Source organism: Tachypleus tridentatus, chromosome 1 (genome assembly GCF_004210375.1).
Source record: "Tachypleus tridentatus isolate NWPU-2018 chromosome 1, ASM421037v1, whole genome shotgun sequence".
In the NCBI taxonomy this organism is placed as follows: domain Eukaryota; kingdom Metazoa; phylum Arthropoda; class Merostomata; order Xiphosura; family Limulidae; genus Tachypleus; species Tachypleus tridentatus.
The window spans coordinates 2,087,450-2,113,196 of NC_134825.1; the positions used below are offsets into that span (position 1 = coordinate 2,087,450).

Below are 25,747 nucleotides of genomic sequence, written 5' to 3' on the forward strand. Positions count from 1 at the left end.
AAAAGTATTCCATTGTTCATTGTGTGCATTTGTTTGTATTTTCTGTTAACTTCTTCATATAGAAATATCCTGGTGCTCCTTGTCTACATTTGTTGATGTTTTTTGTTCTTCTTGTGATGGTATGGGGTTAATTTTGCTTCTGCTACTATCTTATGGTAGATTGGATTTAGGACAAGTTTTTCTGTGAACTCTTGAAATGAGTTGAATTTTCCCATGTGATTTAGATGGTGCTGATTATTATCATGTTGATTCTGTGACTAAATGGATTTAATCTGATGATTTAGAAGGTAGTAATGATATTCATCATCTTTAATCCTGTGTGATAAATATTTTATGTTTTTGTTTAGCTGTTTTGGGTTAATAATACTTCATGTGGTTTCTTACAGTCAGTACTTTAGTTAAAAAAAGAAAGTAATACCAGTAACTCATATTTTTTGCGGTCCGTTATTTTGTTTCTAAATTTGGAGCTTAATTCACTTTCAATAAAACGTTTTCAAGAAGATAACTAAAAGTACCAATCATTTGTAAAGTATTTATTATATGGCATCACTGGCACTTTATACCTGGTTTAGTTATTTCTTTCCATAGAGTGAGTACTAATATTTATGACATCACTGGCAATTTATATCTGGTTCTAGTTATTACTTTCCATAGAATGAGTACTAATATTTATGACATCACTGACACTTTATACCTGGTTCAGTTATTACTTTCCATAGAGTGAGTACTAATATTTATGACATCACTGGCACTTTATACCTGGTTCTAGTTATTACTTTCCATAGAGTGAGTACTAATATTTATGACATCACTGGCACTTTATACCTAGTTCTAGTTATTACTTTCCATAGAGTGAGTACTAATATTTGTGACATCACTGACACTTTATACCTGGTCCAGTTATTACTTTCCATAGAGTGAGTACTAATATTTATGACACCACTGGCACTTTATACCTGGTTCTAGTTATTACTTTCCATAGAGTGAGTACTAATATTTATGACATCACTGGCACTTTATACCTGGTTCTAGTTATTACTTTCCATAGAGTGAGTACTAATATTTGTGACATCACTGACACTTTATACCTGGTTCAGTTATTACTTTCCATAGAGTGAGTACTAATATTTATGACATCACTGGCACTTTATACCTGGTTCTAGTTATTACTTTCCATAGAGTAAGTACTAATATTTGTGACATCACTGACACTTTATACCTGGTTCAGTTATTACTTTCCATAGAGTGAGTACTAATATTTATGACATCACTGGCACTTTATACCTGGTTCTAGTTATTACTTTCCATAGAGTGAGTACTAATATTTGTGACATCACTGACACTTTATACCTGGTTCAGTTATTTCTTTCCATGGAGTGAGTACTAATATTTATGACATCACTGGCACTTTATACCTGGTTCTAGTTATTACTTTCCATAGAGTGAGTACTAATACTTATGACATCACTGGCACTTTATACCTGGTTCAGTTATTACTTTCCATAGAGTGAGTACTAATATTTATGACATCACTGGCACTTTATACATCGTTCAGTTATTACTTTCCATAGAGAGAGTACTAATATCTAGAGAAGAAAACCAAGGATACTATTTCTGATACTATCATCAAATCTTTTGTTCCTCTTTTCCACCTCAAATACACTCAATAATAATAGTGAGATAAAACCATTCAATTTTGTATGTGGAATTTAATTAAGTAAAAGAAGCATCATTGAAGATAAGTCTGCTATTCTGAAACAAAAACTTTACTAATGTGATGCTCAAATTTGTATAACTTTTGTTATTTGTGTTAAACCAATTCAAATTGTAACCATACTTATTTTCAAACACTGTTAATTACAATGGTTATCCCCATGGTAGAAATTCTTAAAATCAATCACTTTCTGGGGGTATCATACTACTAACATTGTAAGAAGGTACATGCCCTTGGTAATTCTAAAGAATTCTCACCCTGGCTCGTTAAGCTGACAACAGGGATCAGTGAATCATTACCAGTGTTAAAACTTACATTCTGTGATGGTATGTAAGAATTAGCCACATAAAATTGAAATAATGACAACATATCCTCTTATCACTTTTGCACAGTGCTGTATGTTGTTGATTAATGTAAGTGGTTTCTTACACTGATGTATGTTATGCTTTTAAAGAGATATTGCTTCTGTGGCACTGACTGGTTGATTAGATGACAGCTGATCTCAGAACAAATTAGAAACATATGATTGTACTGTATTTAACTGTCCTACAAAATCTGAATATGTTTAAAACAGAAACTTATGGCAGGAAAACATTAAGCAGTTGAAGACTGAATTCACTGCTTCGTGCCATTAGTGAAAAGATTAACGTGAGAGATAAGGTGAAGACAAGACTACTACCTTGGAGGTTTATCAATTTCTTTTGTGATAAGTTAATTAAAACAAAAAAAAAGTGTGCTATTACTTCTTACTATAATTCTGGTTTGAAAAAGACTCAATCAAAGTTGATAAAAATTACACTTCATTAACATACTACAGTTCACACCATAACAGTTGTTGTTGATACAAGTTATTAGCATAGTGCCTTAACCACAAACATGGTTGTTGTATCTTGGCTCATCTTGAGAGTCATGGTATCAGTCATGAATCCCCTTTAGCACCAGCTGCAGGAGCTAAATATGTGGTTGTATGTTTTCTTACACCTTCACTCATAAGTTCACAGAATCCACAGGCTGTAGTCACTAGATTCTCACACTGCAAATGTTCTGAAGTACTTTGAGGCATTTTGGGTAATTCAAATACTTCAAGTGTTAAATAATTATGTGTATTAAGGAGAAGTGTGAACAGAAGTATAAACAAATTGTTATATAACGACAACCATCTACGAAGAGAAACATTCCTGCTTATCTGTTTGTGCTAATAACAAGTAATGCTATTACAGTCATGAGTTACAAACGCTTCATTACAAAGATGGAACTGAAACTGTTCCCAACATATCAGTGTTAAACATGGTAGAAGCACTGGCAAAAATTTACATTGTTATGCACAAAACTACAAAAAAAAGGAAGTAAGTCAGGACTTTGAAGTACTATCTATGTCAAAAGTGTGTTTATAGATACAACTGAGAAGGTTACCAACTTACTGACTTTAACTGGAACAAATGAACAAGCAGTTTTGTGTTGAGTGTTGCAAGATGATCAAGGAAAAATAGCCAAATGAGTGTCAGAACTACTTGCAGATAGTTGTGTACACTATTTGGAACATCATAAGAATGAATACCAGAATAAGTTTGTATAAAAACTCACGTTTGAAGCTAAAAAATCAGTTCTCTTGAACTCAGAATAAATACTCCTTGAGCTGAAGTGAGTTACAGCCACCACAAGCTGAATCTTTAAAGAACAATCATGACTGCTATGATGACGACCAAACGTTTCTCACCTAAACTCTCCATAAATAATTTATTGCTATTATTCCTAACATTGGATAACACAGTAAATTACAGTTGAGTTAGTGATGTTATAAAAAGTATTCTTGAATGAATTTTGCTGGTTTATAATAAGAGTTTAGAGTTTGTTAGTTTAATCAAAGTTTTCAACACTGGTTGTAAACAGATATTTTAAAAGCACATTAAAGGTACTTATCTGTTTGAGTCTTAGTCTCAAAGTAAGATTCTTTACTTTAACTGTACATACCTCAAGTCAGTACTTGTGTGCTCCACTTGTCACTACATTCCATAGGTGGAATTAGTCAAAACTCCAACAGTTAGCCTACCCAATAAGCCTGCCTGTATTACAGTTCAGTCCAGTATTCACTACAGCACCTTGTTTGTTTTGTGTGTGTGTGTTTCCAAAACACCATCAACTGATGATAAAATATCAGGTCAACTTGAAACACAATTAAAAACAATTTTGCAATAGGTTTTTGTATTATGTTTCCATGATGAATCTGTTGTCTTTTAAAGATTTTTTGCAGTATGTATTTATATAGAAGTTGTTATCCTTTATGTTTTTGTAGTATGTACTTGTGTAAAATCTGTCATCCTTTGGGGTTTTTTTTAAACATTGTTTCTGTACAATCTTTTGTCCTTTAGGTCTTGTGTAGCATGTATTTATGTCAAATCTCTCATCCTTTCAAGTACCTAGTTATGTAGAATACTTTGTTCTTTGTTTTTCTTAAATGGAACAATCCTTATATTTGAAAAAAAACTTCTTACTGAATCTTACACCTACAGGCAATTATATTAATTTTTTGAGAAGTTCACTTAATGATTCATTTTCAACATTCTTAAGTGTTGAAAGAAGCTGAGTGAGTAGTTCACTTGTTGTCCTACAGAGGTCTGATGAAACTTTTGGCTGTTTCAACAGTAACTTCAATCCCTGAACAACTAAAATCAGGTCCAACACTGAATGCCAGGGGAAGTGATGGAGACTTGGGGTTTCTTTGATTTGACTGCGTAAAAAACTTTCAACTTCAGTTGATGCTCGTTGTCCGACACAATCCAGCATTTCCAAAAACTCCTTGAAGTTGATTCCATGGTGAGCTTTTAAAATCACCTTAAATAATAGATAGGTGGAGATAAACATATAAACTAGCTGATGTTTCAATTAATACATATGCTCTTAGTATAGTTACAAATAATCACAACTACATAATATATATAAATGTTACTGTTACAGGCTTACACGTTAGTGATGTTGAGAAAACCCAATTGTAGAGAAATATATATGCAAAAACAGATTGTTTGGGTTGAGAAAAGAGTTCACTCTTCTATGTAAAATATTTTCTCAACCCAAACGAGCCGTTTTTGCATATATATATAGGTTTACACATTATAATCTGAAACGTGATCCAGTTCACAATATCACAAGTTTCCTTAATAACTTCTATGGAGGTTACTTGAAGTTAACAATGTAATCCCCTTACTAATTCCCTTAATCAGTTTTCAGGAATTTAATGTAATCCAGTTACCAGTTTCCTTAATCAAATGTCATGAGTTTATAATAAGTGAATAATGTAATTCATTTATCACTTAACAATGTTACAAGTTTCCTGAATCAGTTGTTACATTAAGTTAATAATGTAGTCCACTTACTTAATTCACGTACAGTCATGTGAAAAAGTTAGGACACCCTATGAAAGCCTGTGTATTTTTATAACATTTTTGGATATATAGATATTTAATCTCAACTGTAACAATACCGAGAGATTATAGGAATATAACTAAACAATTAAAACTGAAGAAAAGACTTTTCAAGATCTTCTGTAAAATGTAATTCAACAAAAATGCATATTCTAACTGAGGAAATAGTTAGGACACCCCCACATTTATACCCACTTGAAATGACTCAAGTCACACACAGGTGTATCACACCAGGTGCACGTGATTAGAAGATCGTTACTCAGCATTGTGAATGAGGCTTGCCCTATTTAAACCTCAGACATTTAGTTTGGTGTGCTCCTGACTGTTGAAGTGAGAGTGAGCACCATGGTGAGAACAAAAGAGCTGTCTGAGGCCTTCAGAAAGAAAACTGTAGCAGCATATGAGTCTTGTAAGGGATGTAAAAAAATCCCAAAAGATTTTGAAATCAGCCATTTCACTATCCAGAAAATAGTCAACAAGTGGAGGGCTTTCAAAACAACTGCCAACATACCCAGATCTGGTCGTCTAAGCAAGTTCACCCATAGAGCAGACTGCAAGATGCTAAAAAAGGTCTCCAAAAACCCTAAAATGTCATCACGGTACCTACAGCAGGTTCTAGCTACTGTTGATGTGAAAGTGCATGCCTCTACAAACAGAAAGAGACTGCACAAGTTTAACTTGCATGGGAGGTGTGCAAGGAGGAAAATTTGCTCTCTAAGAGAAACATCAAGGCCAGACTGAAGTTTGCCACAGAGAATGTAGAAAAAGACAAGGACTTCTGGAATAATGTTCTTTGGACAGATGAGTCCAAAATTGAATTATTTGGACACCAGAACAGAGAACATGTTTGGCATAAATCAAATACAGCATTCCAGGAAAAAAACCTCATACCAACTGTGAAGCATGGAGGTGGAAGTGTCATGGTTTGGAGCTGCTTTGCTGCAGCAGGACCTGGACAGCTCACAATCATAGAATCCACCATGAATTCTACTGTGTATCAGAGGGTGCTTGAGGAACATGTGAGTCCATCTGTGAGAAAATTAAAGCTGAAGCAGAACTGGACCCTGCAACACAACAATGACCCAAAACATACCAGTAAATCCACCAAGGACTGGCTGAAGACTAAGAAATGGAGAGTTCTGGAATGGCCAAGTCAAAGCCCAGATCTTAATCCCATTGAGATGCTGTGGGGTGACTTGAAATGGGCTGTACATGCAAGAAACCCCTCAAACATCTTGCAGCTGACAGAATTCAGCATTGAGGAGTGGGGCAAACTTTCTTCAGACCAATGTCAGAGACTGGTAGATGGCTACAAAAAGTGTCTCACTGCAGTTATTTCAGCCAAAGGGGATAACACTAGCTATTAGGGGGTAGGGTGTCGTAACTTTTTCCTCAGTTCGAATATGCATTTTTGTAGCATTATATTTACAGAAGATCTTGAAAAGTCTTTTCTTCAGTTTTAATTGTTTAGTTATATTCCTATAATTTCTCAGTATTGTTAAAATTGAGATTAAATATCTATATATCCAAAAATGTTACAAAAATACACTGGCTTTCATAGGGTGTCCTAATTGTTTTACACGACTGTGGTGAGGGACGGTCCACAATTTGAAGAAAACTATGTTATTGTGTTTGGTGTGGGATGGCTCATGATTTGCAAGACCAAGCATTATTGGTTCTGTGTGTCAAAATTTGGTTTGTATAAAGTTACAATGATTATAGGTATATTATACTTACTGACATATTAACATCTCAAGTTACAATGAACAAGTAACAGTATTCTTAAGGAACAAGTCACAATATTCTTATACTTTAAACACAAAATTAAATAGGATACCTGACAATGGTCAGACCATCCTTCCATATCTTTACAATCAGAGATTTCTTTTTCTACATTGTTCAAAGCCTCCAAGAGCTGCTTCCAAATGAAATGGAGGTTAAATCCATTCATCCAGTTGTGATTGATTGAAATTGTGTCTTCCTGGAAGGAAAACAATTTTAATTTAAACAGTTGAACTTTAGTAAAGAACTAAACTATATCTAGTAAATAATAAAGATAAGTAATTTAAAAAGAATTAACACAAATAATTTAATGAACTTAAATAAATGCTCCAAATATATCTAGATAATTAAAAACTTGTGAACAAAGATAATCTAATGGAAAAGAAGAAATACAATATATACCTTTCTAAAAAATAAATGTAGAGCCATGACTGGAAAACCATATTAGTGTGCAATACTATACTGGACAGCCATGACTGGTGTATTGTATTAGTTTTACTGTGTGGTACCATACCAGACAGCCATGACTGGTGTATTGTATTAGTTTCACTGTATGACATCATACTAGACAGCCATGACTGGTGTAGTATATTAGTTTTATCGTGTGATACAATACTGGACAGCCATGACTGGTGTACTGTATTAGTTTTATCGTGTGATACCATACTGGACAGCCATGACTGGTGTAGTATATTAGTTTTATTGTGTGATACAATACTGGACAGCCATGACTGGTGTATTGTATTAGTTTTATCGTGTGATACCATACTGGACAGCCATGACCGGTGTAGTATATTACTTTTATCGTGTGATACAATACTGGACAGCCATGACTGGTGTACTGTATTAGTTTTACTGTGTGGTACCATACCAGACAGCCATGACTGGTGTATTGTATTAGTTTTACTGTGTGACACCATACCAGACAGCCATGACTGGTGTAGTATATTAGTTTCACTGTGTGACACCATACTGGACAGCCATGACTGGTGTAGTATATTAGTTTTATCGTGTGATACAATACTGGACAGCCATGACTGGTGTAGTATATTAGTTTTATCGTGTGATACAATACTGGACAGCCATGACTGGTGTAGTATATTAGTTTTACTCCGTGGTACCATACCAGACAGCCATGACTTGTGTATTGTATTAGTTTCACTGTGTGACATCATACTAGACAGCCATGACTGGTGTAGTATATCAGTTTTATCGTGTGATACAATACTAGACAGCCATGACTGGTGTAGTATATTAGAGTTATCGTGTGATACAATACTGGACAGCCATGACTGGTGTAGTATATTAGTTTTATCGTGTGACCTCATACTGGACAGCCATGACTGGTGTATTGTGTTAGTTTTACTGTGTGGTACCATACCAGACAGCCATGACTGGTGTATTGTATTAGTTTCACTGTGTGACATCATACTAGACAGCCATGACTGGTGTAGTGTGTTAGTTTTATCGTGTGATACAATACTGGACAGCCATGACTGGTGTAGTATATTAGTTTTATCGTGTGATACAATACTGGACAGCCATGACTGCTGTAGTATATTAGTTTTATCATGTGATACAATACTGGACAACCATGACTGGTGTAGTATATTAGTTTTATCATGTGGTACCATACCAGACAGCCATGACTGATAAATCATATTAATTTTACTGTGTGGTATCATACTAGACAACAATGCTGTAATAGTTTTACAATGTAACACAAAACTTGAGAATCATGATTGTATTAGTGTGTTCACAGTATGGAATACTGCATTGAGAAATTACTAACAGAAATATTACAAGAAGTGTGTAATAAAAAATCTTACCAAGTTCCACACTTGGTGGAACCAACCACTTGGTACAAACACTATTTCTCCTGCCTCTTGAATAATTTCTATTCCTATTTTCTGAAGCTTGGATGTTTTTGGATAGTAATTTTTATCTTTAAGCAATGGAGAAGAAACATCATATGCCATTTGTCCTTTCCAGTCAATTAGATTTTCTTCATCTCCTGGTGGAAAGAGTAACCACTTTTTTTTTCCACAGACATTTGCTGACCAACTGTATGATCCAAAGACATCTGCATGGAAGGGAGTCCTGCAATAAGCACAAACATATATGTTCATTTTTATTTCACAAAATATCTTAACTCCACCAGCAACATTATGAAAAACAAAAAGTAGCAACAGATTTTTGTTTCTATCACACACTCACTCGAAGTTAACACAAATATTTCTATGATTCATGTTCCTCACAGACAGTTGTATTATTTTGATCAAATAGCAAGATTTTACTGTCAAGCACAAAACATTCAATTTACAGTGCAGTGTGCTTACAACTAGGTCATGCCTAGTCCATGAATTCAGCATAACCTTTTTCCAGTGGTTTAACTGTAATAATGTTGCTTAACTTTATGCTCTTAACTCTCAGCATCAGCTCAGTTGATTTGACTAACCGTATGACCTCTTGGTACTTGTTTAGTCTTTACAGATTTAATACTTCTCACGTTTAATATAGTATGTATAACTTCACAAAATTAACATTATAAGTCCTTTGCATACAAAAATAATATTTTTAGAAGAGTATTTTTTTATTAAAATAAAATACAGATTTGTCCAGGAATATATTGAGTATTTGTTTAGCATAGTCCACGTGCAAAGTAAGTTTGATGTTCTGATTAAAAATACTTTTCCTTCTATCAAAAAATATCAAATTTCCTTATTGTAATCCTTTAAACCTCCTAAATACATTTCAAACACTTGTGTTTAGTATAATTTTATATTTCATCTGTTATTTTCTCTTTCTCTATATCGTCAGTCAATTTGACCAACCTCATAACCACCAAAAATATCAAAATAAATTTAAATTACCCTTTATTTTCCTTTCTATAATAACTTCAAATTGTAACCTGAAACTACATTTGTTTTTCCTAAATAGTTTTGATCTTGTAAGAACTTATGTGCCTTGCGAAACATTTTTATCATATTATTTATTTTATCTAATCTAATTTTTAACTTAAAAAGGCCCCTATTTTAAATATTTCTTTTATAATAATAAATAAATAATAAAAATGAAAAACAAAAAATAAAGTATTTACCTAAATTTTATGTCTTGATGTTGATTATACTTAACCCTACATTTTTTACACTAATGGCAGTAATGCACCAAAGAACACAGACTAATAACATGCAAAAAACAGAAAATTACAATATTTCTGGCTTTCTAACTATGCCAAAAGAGCTGTTAGAAATGCATCCGAGCTTACCATTCTGATTCCAATGAGAGGCAAAGTTATATTACAAAATTGAAACTGAGTATTCTGTGTTGAGAACAGAATGTCAAAGAATATATTATTTGATAGATGAATACCAAGACTTGCTATTGGTTAGATATAATATACAACTAAACATATGAGGGAATTATTAACATATCCTGAAAGACAGGATGTGACAGGAGGGGGTCTGATTTTCAATTTGATAACTCTGTAACCAAACAAAATGGAAGGCTGTAAAAGTGAGCAGTGACAATTTTAAAGTGAGTAATTTATATTTATTTTTATATTTTGAAGGTGTGGTGAATAAAATAGACATAAGAGACCTCTATAGAAAATGAGTTGCACTACAGAAAATTCATGATTTTTTAAAAATATTGCTTTGTAAATTTAAGAACTTAAAACTTTTATACTATTAAGATATGGATTATTAGTAAAGATCTTATGCTATACTAAGTGGTATAACATAAACAAATAGTAGATTACTAAAATATTGAAGGTAAGACACTAAAATTTTGTGTCATGTGCAGTGAAGGATATTTGTGATGATACACTTGAAGTGGTTCTTTACCTGTATATGATTACTGTTCCACTTATCCTTACACTTTCAATACCTCTGTCAAACAAAAGAGAGTTTATTCTGTTTCAACTACACACTAAGTATGCCTTGTCTCTTCTGTTCTGTTTCAACTACACACTAATTATGCCTTGTCTCTTCTGTTCTGTTTCCATCTAAGAGATGTCTGTACATTATATTTCTAATTAATATTTTTATATCATTAATGCTCACTTTCAACATAATTTTCTATCTTTCTTTTATTATTTCCTTCTCTTCCTTATTCTTACATTAAAGTCACACCTACAACAAAGATCAACTAAAACACCCATAAAGAAGCTGACTTTCACATCTTACATTAAAGTCACACCTTCAACTAAAACACCCATAAATCTGCTGACTTTCACATCTTCAAGTTCATGCTCATTCAGTTTACTCTCAGAAGAAATAAAGTCTTTTTTCAAAATGAGTCATCAGGTATCCCATTTCATGAAATATTATTTTCCAACGATCTTGTTGGGAAAGTTAGTTCACTTTTTGTGCTAAAATGACCAAAGAGAATCATAATAATTGATAACTTATAATCACATTGTAAGTTGTGTTTATTTTAATGCATCATATTTTAGCACTTATGAACTTCTATCCTCCCTTTAACATCACAATAAAAATTTCATCAATTTTAAAGCCTCCCAGTTCACTTTAATGTATTTCATTGCAATTATAGCTTTTAGAAATGAAAAACAAGTTGATTGAAGTTGATCACGTACTACCACATTCAAACACAAATCACAATTAATTGAAATAATTTCCATTGTATACCATGATCCTTTTGGGCCCAAATAAACAAACTGGTAATCATCGCACACATCTGTTCGTTTTTTCCAGTATTCATTTAACCAATCAGATGTGAAGAAGATGGGTGTAGTGTAAGCTGAATAGCCTGGAAAATCTCTAATGAAAAATAGAATAAAAGACCAAGATGTATTATGGAAGTTGTATGACAAATAAATTAAGATTATGCATTAAATACAAAAGAGAATAATAAACACTATTTTTTGTTCATTAATTTCATAAAATATCACAATTTGAAACAAAAGGTTTATACAAAAAAGTTTAAATCAGGCAAGGGAAACTACATTAACCTATTTATGAAACATTGTATCTATCGCCTATCATATAACAGTTGAGACCTGAATAAGATGAAAACTGAGAGATTTTGCAAAATCAGTTACACACCAACAAGTATACATAATCATGCAAGTATAACTAACTATATTATCATAACACATCATGGCCTTACAAAAATAAATGATCATCTGTACACCTTTGATGTATGCAGATCAATACTCCTTGTTACTATTACTTCAAATTAAATATACCAAAATTACCAGTTTAAGGGATTGTCTTCAGTTTCCAAAGATATAACAATCTCTAACAAAACTTTCTTAACAACAAAAAACTTACCATGTTTCTTGACATCAAACCATTCTGTATGGTAAGTTCTTAACAACAAAAAACTTGCCATGTTTCTTGACATCAAACCATTCTGTATGGTAAGTTCTTAACAACAAAAAACTTGCCATGTTTCTTGACATCAAACCATTCTGTATGGTAAGTTCTTATGTTTTCTTGACATCAAACCATTCTGTATGGTAAGTTCTTAACAACAAAAACTTACCATGTTTCTTGACATCAAACCATTCTGTATGACTTACATTCTTTTATATAAAGTAGTTTTCAGGATGCTGTTTGATCAACATTTAATTCATGACATATCCACAAACTTTCTTTAGTGTCTTTAATATCTGTGCTCACCAAGATGGTAATGTGAAGTGCCATTTATATCATGGTACTGTAAACAGTGGCCAAGAATGGATGACTGATTATGTGCTGTGTTTTGTATATTTTCTTTAACACATGAGCTCAGATAATATATTATAGAGCCCACACAGTCAAGGTTAAACCTTGGACTTATAAATTTATATGTGTTTTATACATTGTATTATAGGAATCCTGTCTTCATATTTAAAATAATTCTTAAACATTGTTTTAAAGACAATTCTAAAATTAGTATATGAGTAAATTTTATTATTCAGAATAGATTTAAGTTTTTTTTCCCTTAATTTTATAGAATAATTAACAGTAAATGGCAAAATTTAATAAACTTTCTTTGTTATCAACCTGTATACTCATTTTCGGAGTGCACAAAGCTTTCAAATAATTCCTGATAACAATATCAATTAATTGTATAGGAAAACTATTGTTTTGTAAAACAACCTTTATGTTTTGCATTTCTTAATGGAAAGAGGAAATGAATTAACTATATCATAGGATCAATGAATTAAATTGTGAATTAGGTTCTTTTTAAATTCAAAGGGTAAAAAAATATCAAAATGAAAATATTGTTCTGTAAAAGTTGAGTTATAATAGTACATAGTGTCAAAACTTTTACCAAAATTAATGATCCTGGTGTCTAAGAAAGGTAAGCTATCAGCTTTTTGTTCAACTGTAAATGTAATATTGTCATGTTGACAATTTAGATAATTTTGAAATTCTCAAATACTAAGTTTATTCTCAAAAAGTACAAAAGCATCTTCAACATATCTTCTATAGTACAAAGTTTTATATTTTTAAAAATTTGATAACTTTTCTTCGTAACAACTTACAAACAAATTAGTCAAACATGGTGTAATACTTGAACTCATGGGCACCCTATCAAGTTGTTCATAACAACCATTAAAAAACAATATTTAATCCTTTGGTGACAAATTCTACTAATTTTATAAATACAGATTTTGTTATAGACCCAGAAACATCAGAATTTTGAAAAGTTAAATTACTACTTAATTACCTCATTTCATGGTAACTTTTTATATAAGGACTCTATGTTAAGACTGGCAATAGGCAGGTTCATGTGAAGCGACTCTACGTTAAGACTGGCAATAGGCAGGTTCATGTGAAGCAAGTTTTGATACATCTTTGGAAAATTCAGAACTGTTTTCATTAGTTACATGAGATTAAAAAAGAACTATAAAAAATCGGTGAACTTAAGTGAAAGAACATATATTTGATGCAACAGATCTAATTGGACAATTTATGTATTTTACATAATCCATAAAATATTTCTTAATACAAATCAACTGGTCTGATTTCATTACATAGAAAATCAGATAACAAACCTTTTTTTACAATTTTTAACAAATAATTCTGTAGACAGAATTTGTAGGATTTGATTCAAATCTTTTAAATTTAGTGTTTTCATTTAAAATAGTTAAGATGTATGGTTTAAAGCTTAAAATTTTTCTCTAAATAAGTTCTTTTAACTTTCTTTTGGTCAAAACTATAGTAACCTGAAAATGCTAAACCTTAAATTTCAGTAACTATGTTATCAAATGAAATATTTTCTTCTCCTATTGGAATACATTTTAAATTTTAGTAGCTGTTCAAAACTATAAAAATATTCTATTTAATCCAATTTTTTAGAACTGAAAACTTTAAATATTGTGATTATATGTTTTATTCAGCTAGAGTCAACTGTTAATATGAAAGGTTATAAATGATCCGTGTATGATCTTGTAAGAATGTAGGCACTCTAACCTTCTAACACTCTAATTTATATGACTTTTGTATTTGTTTGAACCTTATTCCATTCAAAATATTATTTTTATGATAAATAATCACATTACAAAAATGTGCAAAATCTGAGACTTCTTTCAAACTTCCTACAACATTCATCCATTTATTTTGCAGTTTATATAATTTCATTTATGTCAATCCTACATTTAGAAACTTTTATGAACATTTATAATGTTTATTAGATCTTGAGTTAAAATTATACAATTTATAATACTTATTAGATCTTGAGTTAAAATTATACAATTTATAAGATGTATTATATCATAAGTTAAAATTATACAATTTATAATATTTATTAGATCACAAGTTAAAATTATACAATTTATAATATTTATTACATCATAAGTTAAAATTATACAATTTATAATATTTATTAGATCTTGAGTTAAAATTATACAATTTATAATATTTATTAGATCTTGAGTTAAAATTATACAATTTATAATATTTATTAGATCTTGAGTTAAAATACAATTTATAATATTTATTAGATCATAAGTTAAAATTATACAATTTATAATATTTATTAGATCATAAGTTAAAATTATACAATTTATAATATTTATTAGATCTTGAGTTAAAATTATACAATTTATAATATTTATGAAATCATAAGTTAAAATTATACAATTTATAATATTTATTAGATCTTAAGTTAAAATTATACAATTTAAACATCAAAACTTGAGAATCAAATCATATTGTACATGCTTGGAAATATATGACAAAAGTTCTTTAAGTATATCTTTCTGTAATATACTCATTAACGTGTTTCCTACCAAGTAATTATTTGAATCGTTTTGTCAAGGTTTACCTAAATTTATTCTTAAACATAAGTTCCTGTTTCTCCAACATATATATATATATATATATACACACACACAAGATAATAAAAAAGTAACATAATATTATGAATTACAACTAAATCTAAATTTTATGAAAAATATTTTCTTCCTAGTAGAGCCTGTAGTATATTTATTGTATGTAATCTAACCTTTACCACAAATACAACAGTTTGGTTCATTACAGATGAAAGTACCTTTATCACACTTCACCTCTTTATTTTTCTTACTTGGAGAAAATAAAGTTTTTGGTTGTTTTCATGATATGCTCTATTGTATCTATCTGTATGTACCACATATCACCCAAATATGTTCTATTGTACCTACCTGTCTGCACCACACATCACTAACATGTTCTATTGTACCTATCTGTCTCTACATCACCCAAATAACATGTTCCATTGTACCATACATCACTGTGTTCTATTGTAACTATCTGTCTTTACATCACCCAAACAGTATGTTCCATTGTACCTAACTGTCTGTATCACATGTCACTAATGTTTTCTATTGTACCTAACTGTCTGTACCACATGTCACTAATGTGTTCTATTGTACCTAACTGTCTGTACCACATGTCACTAATGTGTTCTATTGTACCTATCTGTCTGTACCACATGTCACTAATGTGTTCTATTGTACCTATCTGTCTGTGCTACATATCACTAGTCTGTTCTACTGTACCTATGTATTCCTATTGTCCCTTGAATGTTCTATTATACCTGTGTGTCCCTATTTCCCCACAAATGTGTTCTGTAGTACCAATGAGTTCTTATTGTCCTTCTAATATGTTGTACCTTTGTCTCTCTAAAACCCAACTAATGAGTTCTATTATACTTGTGTCACTATTACCATTAATATGTTCTGTTGTACTGTGTTTCTATTGCCACACTAAGGTATTCTATTGTAATTATGTGTCCCTATCCCACTAAAGTATTCTATTGTACCTATATGTCCCTATTACCCCACTAAGGTATTCTATTGTAATTATGTGTCCCTATTATCCCACTAAAGTATTCTATTGTAATTATGTGTCCCTATTATCCCACTAAGGTATTCTATTGTAATTATATGTCCCTATTACCCCACTAAGGTATTCTATTGTAATTATGTGTCCCTATTATCCCATTAATATATTTTGTTGTACCTACCTCACAAAGTGCCAATCTTTTAGATATAAACAGGGCTTACTGCTGAAATCCCAGTTCATGTCCTTAACTGTCTCCAGGTATTTTATGTAGTTTTCAAGATACATTTCTTCTTTATGTTGTGAATTGTACACCTTGTAGTTACAGTTTGCAACAGGAACAGCTGCCATTCCTCTATGTGAAAACCAAATATACATTTTAGTGGGTATATTAACTTAATACATTCCTTCAAGTAATTACATTATGAAAATGTTGGATTCTTATTGTTTTCAATAACTTTACAAATGCACATAAATGATATTTATTTTTTCAAGTATACAAATTAAATGTTATTTTCTATAAGCAGATAGACCAACTAACCTGATGTAATACACTTCAACCTGTTTTTAACCAGTAACCCTTATTCCCATCCACCAATCTCCAAATTACCATCTTTCATTTGTCAATCTTAAAACAACTAGAAATACAACATAGTTTAATGTGTCATCAGGGATTTTTACTAGTTATTCCCCCATCATTAATGTAAATACAAATAAGTAAAGACCCAAACATTGACACCTCCTGAAGAACAGTAACAAAGTTTGACTGGATACCTTCTGCTTTCTTCCATCCAACCAGTTCACAACCCTATGAACAAATCTTTATCCAACTTTGACTGATGTAATTTTATAATTATCTAATCATTTTCCTAAAAACATACTGCACTAGTAAAATTAATCACAATTCTCTCTTCCATAACAAGGTTTCCTTTACTTATTACACATCCAGTGTCATTCATAACTGACTAGTTACGGTTTATATATACATAAACATGTCATGCTACAACTAATTAGTGTTCTAGTTTCTCACTGATGATCACAGACATCTCTTGTTACTCACTCTTATAAACCACAGTAACACTTATCTTAGAAGTTTCCTTCTGTTGTTAGTTTTACAGTTACCATTTGGTAATGATATCAGTACCTAACTATTACAAAGAGGATTATGGTTTGAACACAAGTTTTTAACAAAAAATGTTCCTTTTTGTTCACAAAAAGTGCCAACTCTCTTGATACTTCATGTTTTCTGTTTAGATAACAGATTCCAAACTATTAAGTTATACAGTTAAGGAATTACACCACATTAAATAATTGATACTTAATGTTTTCTGTCTAGATAACAGATTCCAAACTATTAAGTTACACATTTAAGGAATTACACCACATTGAAAGATTGATACTTAATGTTTTCTGTCTAGATTCCAAACTATTAAGTTATACAGTTAAGGGATTACATCACATTAAATGATTATCAGTTTTTTCTTGCAAACAAGGATTTTGATTGTTACATTTCAGCTATAATTGGACACAAAGTGAAATAAAATTTTAGTTGTAATCACCAATTCACATTCTTTGGTACAGAGAAACTGAGAATATTTAAGGAACTGGAAAAAAATTGCTGGACATTTGGCTTAACAGTAGTAACAAAACTACATAGTGGCCAAGGTGAAACTGTTTTATAAGCAGATGAAATATTGTTCTTTCTCAGGGTTTATTCAAAACATTTCCTCATTAGTTAATGTCCATACTCTACGTAACATTTTGAAAATAATATTTAAAAACATAATGATTGCATAAACATCCTGGAAAGAGCTATTAGTAATAATGTCTCTGTCATTCAAAATGTTTTAAAACTTAAAACCAGAAGGTTAGTTATTACAGGATAACTATCTGTTAATCCAAGGGCTTCTTAACCTGATGGCCTTATAGTCAGAAAATACAAAGTCGTTTTTTAACAGGTTAAATTTAGGTAATTTTAAGACAAAATCACCCCATGGTATAACCCAAAAGGTTACAGTTTCTCATGAATGGTTGGATAATATTTATCACAATTTCTCCTATGTTATTTTCTTAGTTTTAGCTGCAGTGCCCATATCAGGATTAGATTTGGATAGCTAGTGATAGAATGGACCTTCAATATTTTTATTCCATAGTGTTATAACAACAAATGTTACATCTCAGAGTCCTTAAACACATAGAAAGCTTCTGGTCAGTAAAATTACCTTGACATCAAGCCAATGAATGAACTTTACACTACAGAAATGGAGTATTTCCTTTGCTTATAATTAAAAGAGTGAGCTGTCAGGGGCAGTTGATCCCCTGAACTTCTGCCAAAATATACCCTTTAAGCCTTTCCTTTGAAATTGCATTCACCCATTATGAGCCTGTGAATCAATTTATTCATTCAGTTTTGACTTATACTGAAAAAAACTTCAACTATCAGGGTATTCAGAATACTGGGCAGTCACTTGTTATAGTCTTTTTATACTGTACATTTAAATAGTGGGTTTAACTTTCCATACTCCTATGGAAGTATGTGAAAGGATGGGCTTATAAAGCCACATGATGTCTGTAGGTTATTGTCACAGTCAATCCAAGAAGGATATTGATAAATTAGCACTCACACACCAGCTACTGGAGTGACAAAAGTGTTTAATAATTTCAAGGGACATCTAAGAGGAAAAGCTTAGTCTTCTATCTGTTCTTCTGCTATATCTCACATAATTAAAAACAATCAAAGCCTACAGTTATAACTAACAATGTTGCAGCATTAGTATACACATTTTAGTTTTTGTACTTAGAAACAACTGTGATGAGCTTGATTTATTGTAATACATTAATCAAAAGGCTTACTTGAATATCATTCTAAATTTTAAATGCTTTAAACAACCTCTAACAACATTCAGAAATTTTTGAAACATTAATAACCAAACTCTTTAGGCACAGCCAATTTCCAGCTTTGCCCTAACCTCACCTCACCCACAAATCTAACTCAGGTACATGTTAATAAAATTAAAATCTCTAATAATCTGTCATCTTATTTTTACACCCTAGTGACACAGTGTCAGAAAAAAAAAATGGTTGAAATATTTCTTGGAGTTCAAGTACTATTAGCTTTGGCTCATGACATAAACCCAAACTTTTGTACAAAAGTAAAGTATAACAGGGGGATTATCTCTGTTTAACTCATACCTTTAAAAAAAAAAAAAAAGACTTTAAACATTGGGGGTGGGATAAGGGTGTGCACATTTTCATATAATAGCAAAGCCATATTGAGATATCTGCCAAGTCCAACAAGGGGAATCAAACCCCTGATTTTAACATTGGAAATTAGTAGACTTATTGCTGTACCACATGGGAAGGGGGGGGATATGGGGTATGTAATGCAATTTTTTAATAGTTCAATATAGACTCTTAATGTATTCCCATAATTTATTATATTAATTTCTCTGTAGTGTAAATAATTGTAACTACTGGGTTCAAGGCACTTCTTTTTAGAGGTTTTTTTTTAGGAGGGTGTATTTTCCTTTTAGGAAATGATATTAATATTCTTTTTGGGGGTTGGGGTGGAACAGAAAATTAGTGAGTTATTTAAATATATTAATAGTAAGCCAAACTTCAGGATGGGAATAGGACCTTTAATTTTGAGAGATGAAAGCTTATATTTGGTGATCGTAAGTCTTGTAAAAGATGTTTTACAGATTGCAAAGTTATTTAGTTACAAATTTTGTTTGATAGTCAAAACAGGTTCTCTATGTAAATATTTTTACTAATAATGAGTAATATTTCAGCAATCTATGAAGAGAATGATTACATACGAGGGTACAGGTGTGGATTTTGGTGTACCTGGTTTTTCAGAACATATCACATATATGATACCACATAAAGGTACTAAACTATGAGTTTAAAAAAAACAATTTTATAAGTTTGGTGTATAGGTTTGCTCAAAAGATAGAAAAGTGACTGGATGGAACAAAAGTTTGTTTAAAATGGTGTTTGGTCAAACGAGATGTTAAAAGTGAACAGCAGTAACGTTACTTACACATCAATAAATTAAATCACACATTAAAAAACTGTTTTGTTTTGTTTTATTTCTAATATTAGCCAAGTTTTAGAAATACTACAATTGTTCTCATTAGTGAATTACAAATTAGCAGTTGATTAAGAAAAGTAGTTTGTAGTTATTCTGTAGTTACCAAAATGATCTTTTAGAAAAGAAAAGTCTGGTTTCATTTCGGAATTTACCCATTCTTTTCTACTTCTCCATGATTCTGTGAACTGAGATGCAAACTTACAAGGTAAATTTGGAATCAAAAACTGAACTACGAAATCTTGATACGATATTTGATTATCTATATATTTCGCATCAGTTTCATTAGTGTTTGACGGAAGAATACAATCATCACAGTAATAAAATTTAAGAAGTTTAGCTACACAGTTTTGAAATACATCAAAAGAAATGCTTTGACTAATACTAGTATCACTATTACTATAAATTCTGTCTTCATCACCATCCGACGATTCCATGCTTGAACTTTAGCGACATCTACTGAAATAAGCAACTGAAATTAATAATTACACAGTTTCTTCACGGCCGAAAAATAATTTAGGGAAACCAACATGGGAAGAAGGTAGAGGCACGTTTCAATAGCAATTTGTATTCTGCAAAGTAAGTAGAGAATAGACATATTATTTACATTGTTGTTTGAACTTTGTAATCTACATAAAATGGAAAAGAGGAATAGAAAGAAACCTTCTAATAAAGTTTAGGCTATGTATCCAGAAAAAAGGAAAAAAAACAACAACACAAAAACGGGAACAAACAGGCACTTTTAATAAGCTTAAATAAAAAAGACAAACATTATAATAAAATCTTAGTCACCTAAGTTTGAAAAAGGCATTTTGTGATCAGACAGTAGCAATCTACTCGTGAAATTTATACAGGAAGAGAAACAAATGGAGAAGCACCTTGTAATACGATCTTCGCAAAATATGGGAATGCAAGCAAAACTACATGTAGATATTACCCGTAATTTGTATAAACTATCGTACATGTAGATACCACTCGTAAATTGTATATATTAAACAACTGAGTAAAACGTACAAAACTATTTTCCCAAAATGACCTACAACCATATATAACACAACAGCATATCAGGAGATAAAATGTTCCGACCATACTGCTTTTGTGAAGATTGTTTGAACTAACTTCATATTTGTATTGTATAAAAAAGCGACTTTAACCTCTAGAAGCACTCTGATTTCTTCAAGTTATAGGAGACGCGGACATGAACTGAAAATTACAATTAAATCAAAAGACAATAACTTCCACATTTTATCGGTTTCTCACCTAGTGTTAATTTTATGTGGAATAAAACATCTGCCTGCAAAATGTTTTTAATATCACGATGAAAAGAAATATCCCCACACACTATGTCATAGAGTAAGATCCCTAATACCCACACTGTGGTACTGGTACCATGATAGTAACGGCTGTGAATCCACTCTATAAACAGTTGTACCTAAAAATGAGAACCAGAAGATTCTTCAATAACGACATCACCATAAGACTGACCCTATAGTGGTAACTAAAGTTGCTCTGGTGTACCGTAAGCATTAATCTCATGATGGCAACAGCTGTGAAGCAGTTCTGGTGGACCATAAAAATTAGTCCCTTCACTATCTCTAGAACTTGATGAAGAAACAGCCTGGAGAACTTGATGAAGAAACATCCTGGAGAACTTGATATAGAAACAGCCTGGAGAACTTGATGAAGAAACAGTCTGGAGAACTTGATGAAGAAACAGCCTGGAGAACTTGATGAAGAAACATTCTGGAGAACTTGATATAGAAACAACCTGGAGAACTTGATGAAGAAACAGCCTGGAGAACTTGATGAAGAAACATCCTGGAGAACTTGATGAAGAAACAGCCTGGAGAACTCTTCATCGAATGGTACTTTTTCAGAGATGAAGTGGAACGAATTTTGTATATACGAATTTAAAAGGCGCACTACATCAGAGATATGAATTAATGTTTGCAATATTGAAATCTCAATGCGTACATAATGTCCATATACCTATTAGTTAACAAAGTGAAATCATTCATTTTAACTCTAGGATTTGTAAATATACTTACATATCTAAGTATATTTAATAAAACCATATTCACATACCAGCACAAATAACTCATTTGATCAGTTAATATCAACAACCGGATCATTGAGTTGAACTTAATGTTGCAAAATCAGCTGTACTACGACAAAGTTAGAATGTTTAACAGTAGTCTGGGCTATAGAAAAATTCAAGACATGCCTAGATGGAGAAGAATTTACAGTTATACTGACCACATTATCTGTAAAAGGCTACAAACAACCTTGGAGTTAACTGCTAAACTGTTATGTTGGTCATTAAAATTGCAGGACTTGACATTTCAAGTACTACACGATAAAAGGAGAAAAGAACAAGTTTCCTGATGTCCTACCTGGACATCCCATTGATTCTCCAGAAAAAAACAACTCCAAATTATGAAATTAGTAAGCTATCATATAAACTATTAACACTAGAGAACAACTGGCTACTATTGAATAAGCTAAAATTGATTAATATAAGTATATATGTATATACATGTATATTAAAAACATTTTGCAGGCAGATGTTTTATTCCACATAAAATTAACACCAGGTGAGTAACCGATAAAATGTGGAAGTTATTGTCTTTTGATTTAATTGTAATTTTCAGTTCATGTCTGCGTCTCCTATAACTTGAGAAATCAGAGTGCTTCTAGAGGTTAAAGTGGCTTTTTTATACAATACAAATACGAAGTATGTATATATATATACCTTATTTGGAAACTGGATTATTACCAGATAATTTTACTATAATTGAAGAGACTGTAATAAAATCAAAATACTATGTTTTGAATGATAATGTACTTTATTACCCAGAAAAGGTTGCTAGCAATGGTGAATTTTCACCAGTTGTTCACAAATTCCTGAGGCTGATTATATTAATGAAATTGCATATTCATCCTGCTTATCCAGGTGTCCAAAAAACAACAAACAAGGAATCCAAACATGATTACTGGCCTGGTATGAGTAAAAACGTTAAAAATTATGTGTTGTCATTTGAGTTTTGCCAAATTACTAAACTTAATCAAAAGTGACTAGCTTAATTTGTACAAAGCATTTGACATCATGGGACCTTATTCTAAGTCTAGGACAGGAAATAGTTATTTGTTGATTGTAAAATATTATTTCAGTAAATGGGTTAAATTATATCCTGACAAATAAAAATCACAGAAGTTATTGTTACGAAATAATCAACGAATACTTGTGTAGATATATTGGGTTGAGGAATAATTTGTGAGCGTTTTTTTAAGTTAAAAAATATATTCATAAATGAAACGCTTTCGCAAAATATTTCATGTCATTTGGTAGATAATTTTTTGCTCTAATAGATGGTGTGTTTGATTTTCATATGTCTTTAATTTTTGCTTTCATTTTCAGCTCATCAAATGGAATGTCAAGTGGACAAAATCGAGCATTTTCGACACCATCTGCTTTTCGCATTTAATTTCTTGCAATTTCGTTTACAACAATGCATACTATATACCTAGGTATTACATGAAATAAAGTATCATAATAAATGTTTTGGGTGTAATGTGTTCATGCATTGAAGTATTGTATAGTCTTGCATGTAATGCTTGAATGAAATTATTTAAAAACGCTCACGAATTATTCCTCAACCTAATAGTATTCCTACGACTCTCGTATCTGATAATGGTCTAGAATTTGTGGATGAAACTTGTAAAGTTATGAGAATTAAACATATCTTTACAACTACATATCGTCCTCAGTCTAACGTAACTAAAATGGATATACTGGTGTAATTATATCTGTTTATATAAAATGATCAAACTTGGGATAATCATTGGTGCATTTTCGAAATTAAAACAGGAAAGCTCAGAATGACATCCTGACTGTGGCAACATAGGAATATATTGGACAGTATCCTGAAAGGTAAGGTGTATTACTGATTTCTGAAAACATAGTATTTAAACCAGGCAGAATATCAGTTGTAAAAGTTTGTTTTAGCTCTTTTTGGGGTCATTAAGGTACATCCAAACATAAATCACAACTTACCTATGTAACAGAATCATTTAAGTCAATTTGCGAGAATTACAAATGTTTATGTGGATCAAGAATAGAATATTTCGTGAATATCTATGTATGACATACAGAATATTAAACAAAAAAAAGACATGCAAAATAGTGAACGTTTAATGCCAACTTCGTAGAGACTATTTCCAAATAAGGAAATGGTAGCGATGAAGTAAATACTTATATGTATTTCAAGTTACAATATATGAAATAGAAACCAGCAGTTTGTCTTATCTTCATTAAACAGACATGATTGCAACAGAGAGAAATGCTACAAAAAGTAAACACTAACTAAAGGAAGTGACTCCTTTAAAAAACAACTGGTAGAACTTTGATTGGAAGAAAGAAATACACGAGAGCAGGTTGCCAATCAAGTAGTGTAAATAGGCATAGCTAGGGCAAGTAAGTATACATGGCTACTACTATCATAGATACTATGTCAGAAGAGAGGTGCACAATCACGAACTGATAGAACAGCTAGTGATGTTTCAAGGCTGCAGCCAATTAACCCACATCGTAAGGTACATATGGGTTATTTAATGAGTGCTCCAGCGCATTTTTCAGGCTATGTTTGATTAGGACATAAATAATTTTATGGAAACAGTAAACGAAACAGTTAGAATGTCAGACTGGATGGACACTCCAAAGAAAGATATTTTGGAACTAAAAATGACAGGAGAAGTTAAGCTTTGTGTTTGAAATTTGACCTTATAACAAACTCCAGACTTTCAGTCGCTAATGTGCAGGTTAGTACAAGTGTGTAGTTAAATAGAGACACGTAGAACAGCATTGATAAAAATACATGATTTAAATCAGCAGAGAAAAAGTCTGTTAGAGTGTTTGGTCGTAAGTTACAGAAGTTATACGACTGGTACACATACACACCCTAATGAGCTACAGGACATTATGAGTAAAATATGATTACAGAAGGAATATAAATGAAGCACACATGCCTGGTATGAGGTTGATGTATTTAATGGAGGTATTTACACAAGAGGAAGTAGATGAGAAAGAGGGTTACAAGTACCTGCATTCTGCTGTACATATAGTAACTGGTAGGACAGGCTGGCAACAGGAGTAGAATAAATATGATGGTTGAAATGTTTTAACTGTGGCAAGATAAAACATATGCTGCAGCTCAGTGACACAGCGGTATGGACGGGTTTCGATACCCGTGGTAGACAGAGCACAGATAGCCCATTGTGTAGCTTTGTGCTTAACTTTAAACAAAGAAACAAAGCATATGGTCAATCAAAGAAGAAATGAGAAGATAGCATGCTGAAAGGCCACAAATACTTCACAAAGCCAGAGTATAGATAAGCCCCAAGGCTAGAACGTTTATAGAATAGTTCCCGAGTAGTACAGCACTTAATAGAGATTCAATAAACGTATTTC

At 31.7% G+C, this 25,747-nt stretch overlaps 3 protein-coding genes across 11 annotated transcripts in view; 1 reads left to right on the top strand and 2 right to left on the bottom strand.

Moving 5' to 3' along the window:
• LOC143229231 (prolyl 4-hydroxylase subunit alpha-2-like) overlaps nucleotides 1–25,747 on the bottom strand; it is a 514,682-nt gene that overhangs the window by 208,161 nt on the left and 280,774 nt on the right. The window lies entirely within an intron of this gene.
• JMJD4 (jumonji domain containing 4) lies at nucleotides 1,612–20,801 on the bottom strand. Of its 5 annotated transcripts, none has more exons than XM_076460884.1 (6): nucleotides 20,681–20,801; nucleotides 16,375–16,543; nucleotides 11,565–11,696; nucleotides 8,745–9,015; nucleotides 6,971–7,114; nucleotides 1,612–4,546 (listed from the first exon to the last, which is right to left on the bottom strand). In XM_076460884.1, the coding sequence occupies exons 1-6, from the start codon at nucleotides 20,715–20,717 to the stop codon at nucleotides 4,229–4,231; spliced, it is 1,071 nt and encodes a 356-aa protein (XP_076316999.1). In that variant the 5' UTR covers nucleotides 20,718–20,801; the 3' UTR covers nucleotides 1,612–4,228. The 5 variants fall into 5 exon arrangements, with proteins under 5 accessions (XP_076316999.1, XP_076316829.1, XP_076317162.1 ...); XM_076460714.1 differs by having other exon boundaries at nucleotides 20,387–20,738; XM_076461047.1 differs by lacking the exon at nucleotides 20,681–20,801 and adding an exon at nucleotides 20,486–20,599 and having other exon boundaries at nucleotides 16,375–16,545.
• Nucleotides 24,908–25,747, top strand: part of LOC143228798 (muscle calcium channel subunit alpha-1-like) — a 222,387-nt gene continuing 221,547 nt past the window's right edge. The window contains exon 1 of one of the 5 annotated variants that reach the window (XR_013015602.1): nucleotides 24,908–25,098. The gene's annotated coding sequence lies outside the window, so the exon portion shown is untranslated. The remainder of the gene's footprint in view (nucleotides 25,099–25,747) is intronic. The other 4 variants (XR_013015596.1, XM_076460506.1, XM_076460198.1 and 1 more) reach the window with 4 other exon arrangements.

Bases quoted from the DNA above. Each gene is read 5' to 3' on its own strand.
- JMJD4 (XM_076460714.1), bottom strand. From the start codon at position 20,717: ATGGAATCGTCGGATGGTGATGAAGACAGAATTTATAGTAATAGTGAT. The intron at 16,544-20,386 runs GTAACTACAGAA...TTTCACATAGAG, and splicing joins TTTTCTAAAAGATCATTTTG to GAATGGCAGCTGTTCCTGTT. The intron at 7,115-8,744 runs GTAAGATTTTTT...TTTTCCTTCCAG, and splicing joins TCCACCAAGTGTGGAACTTG to GAAGACACAATTTCAATCAA.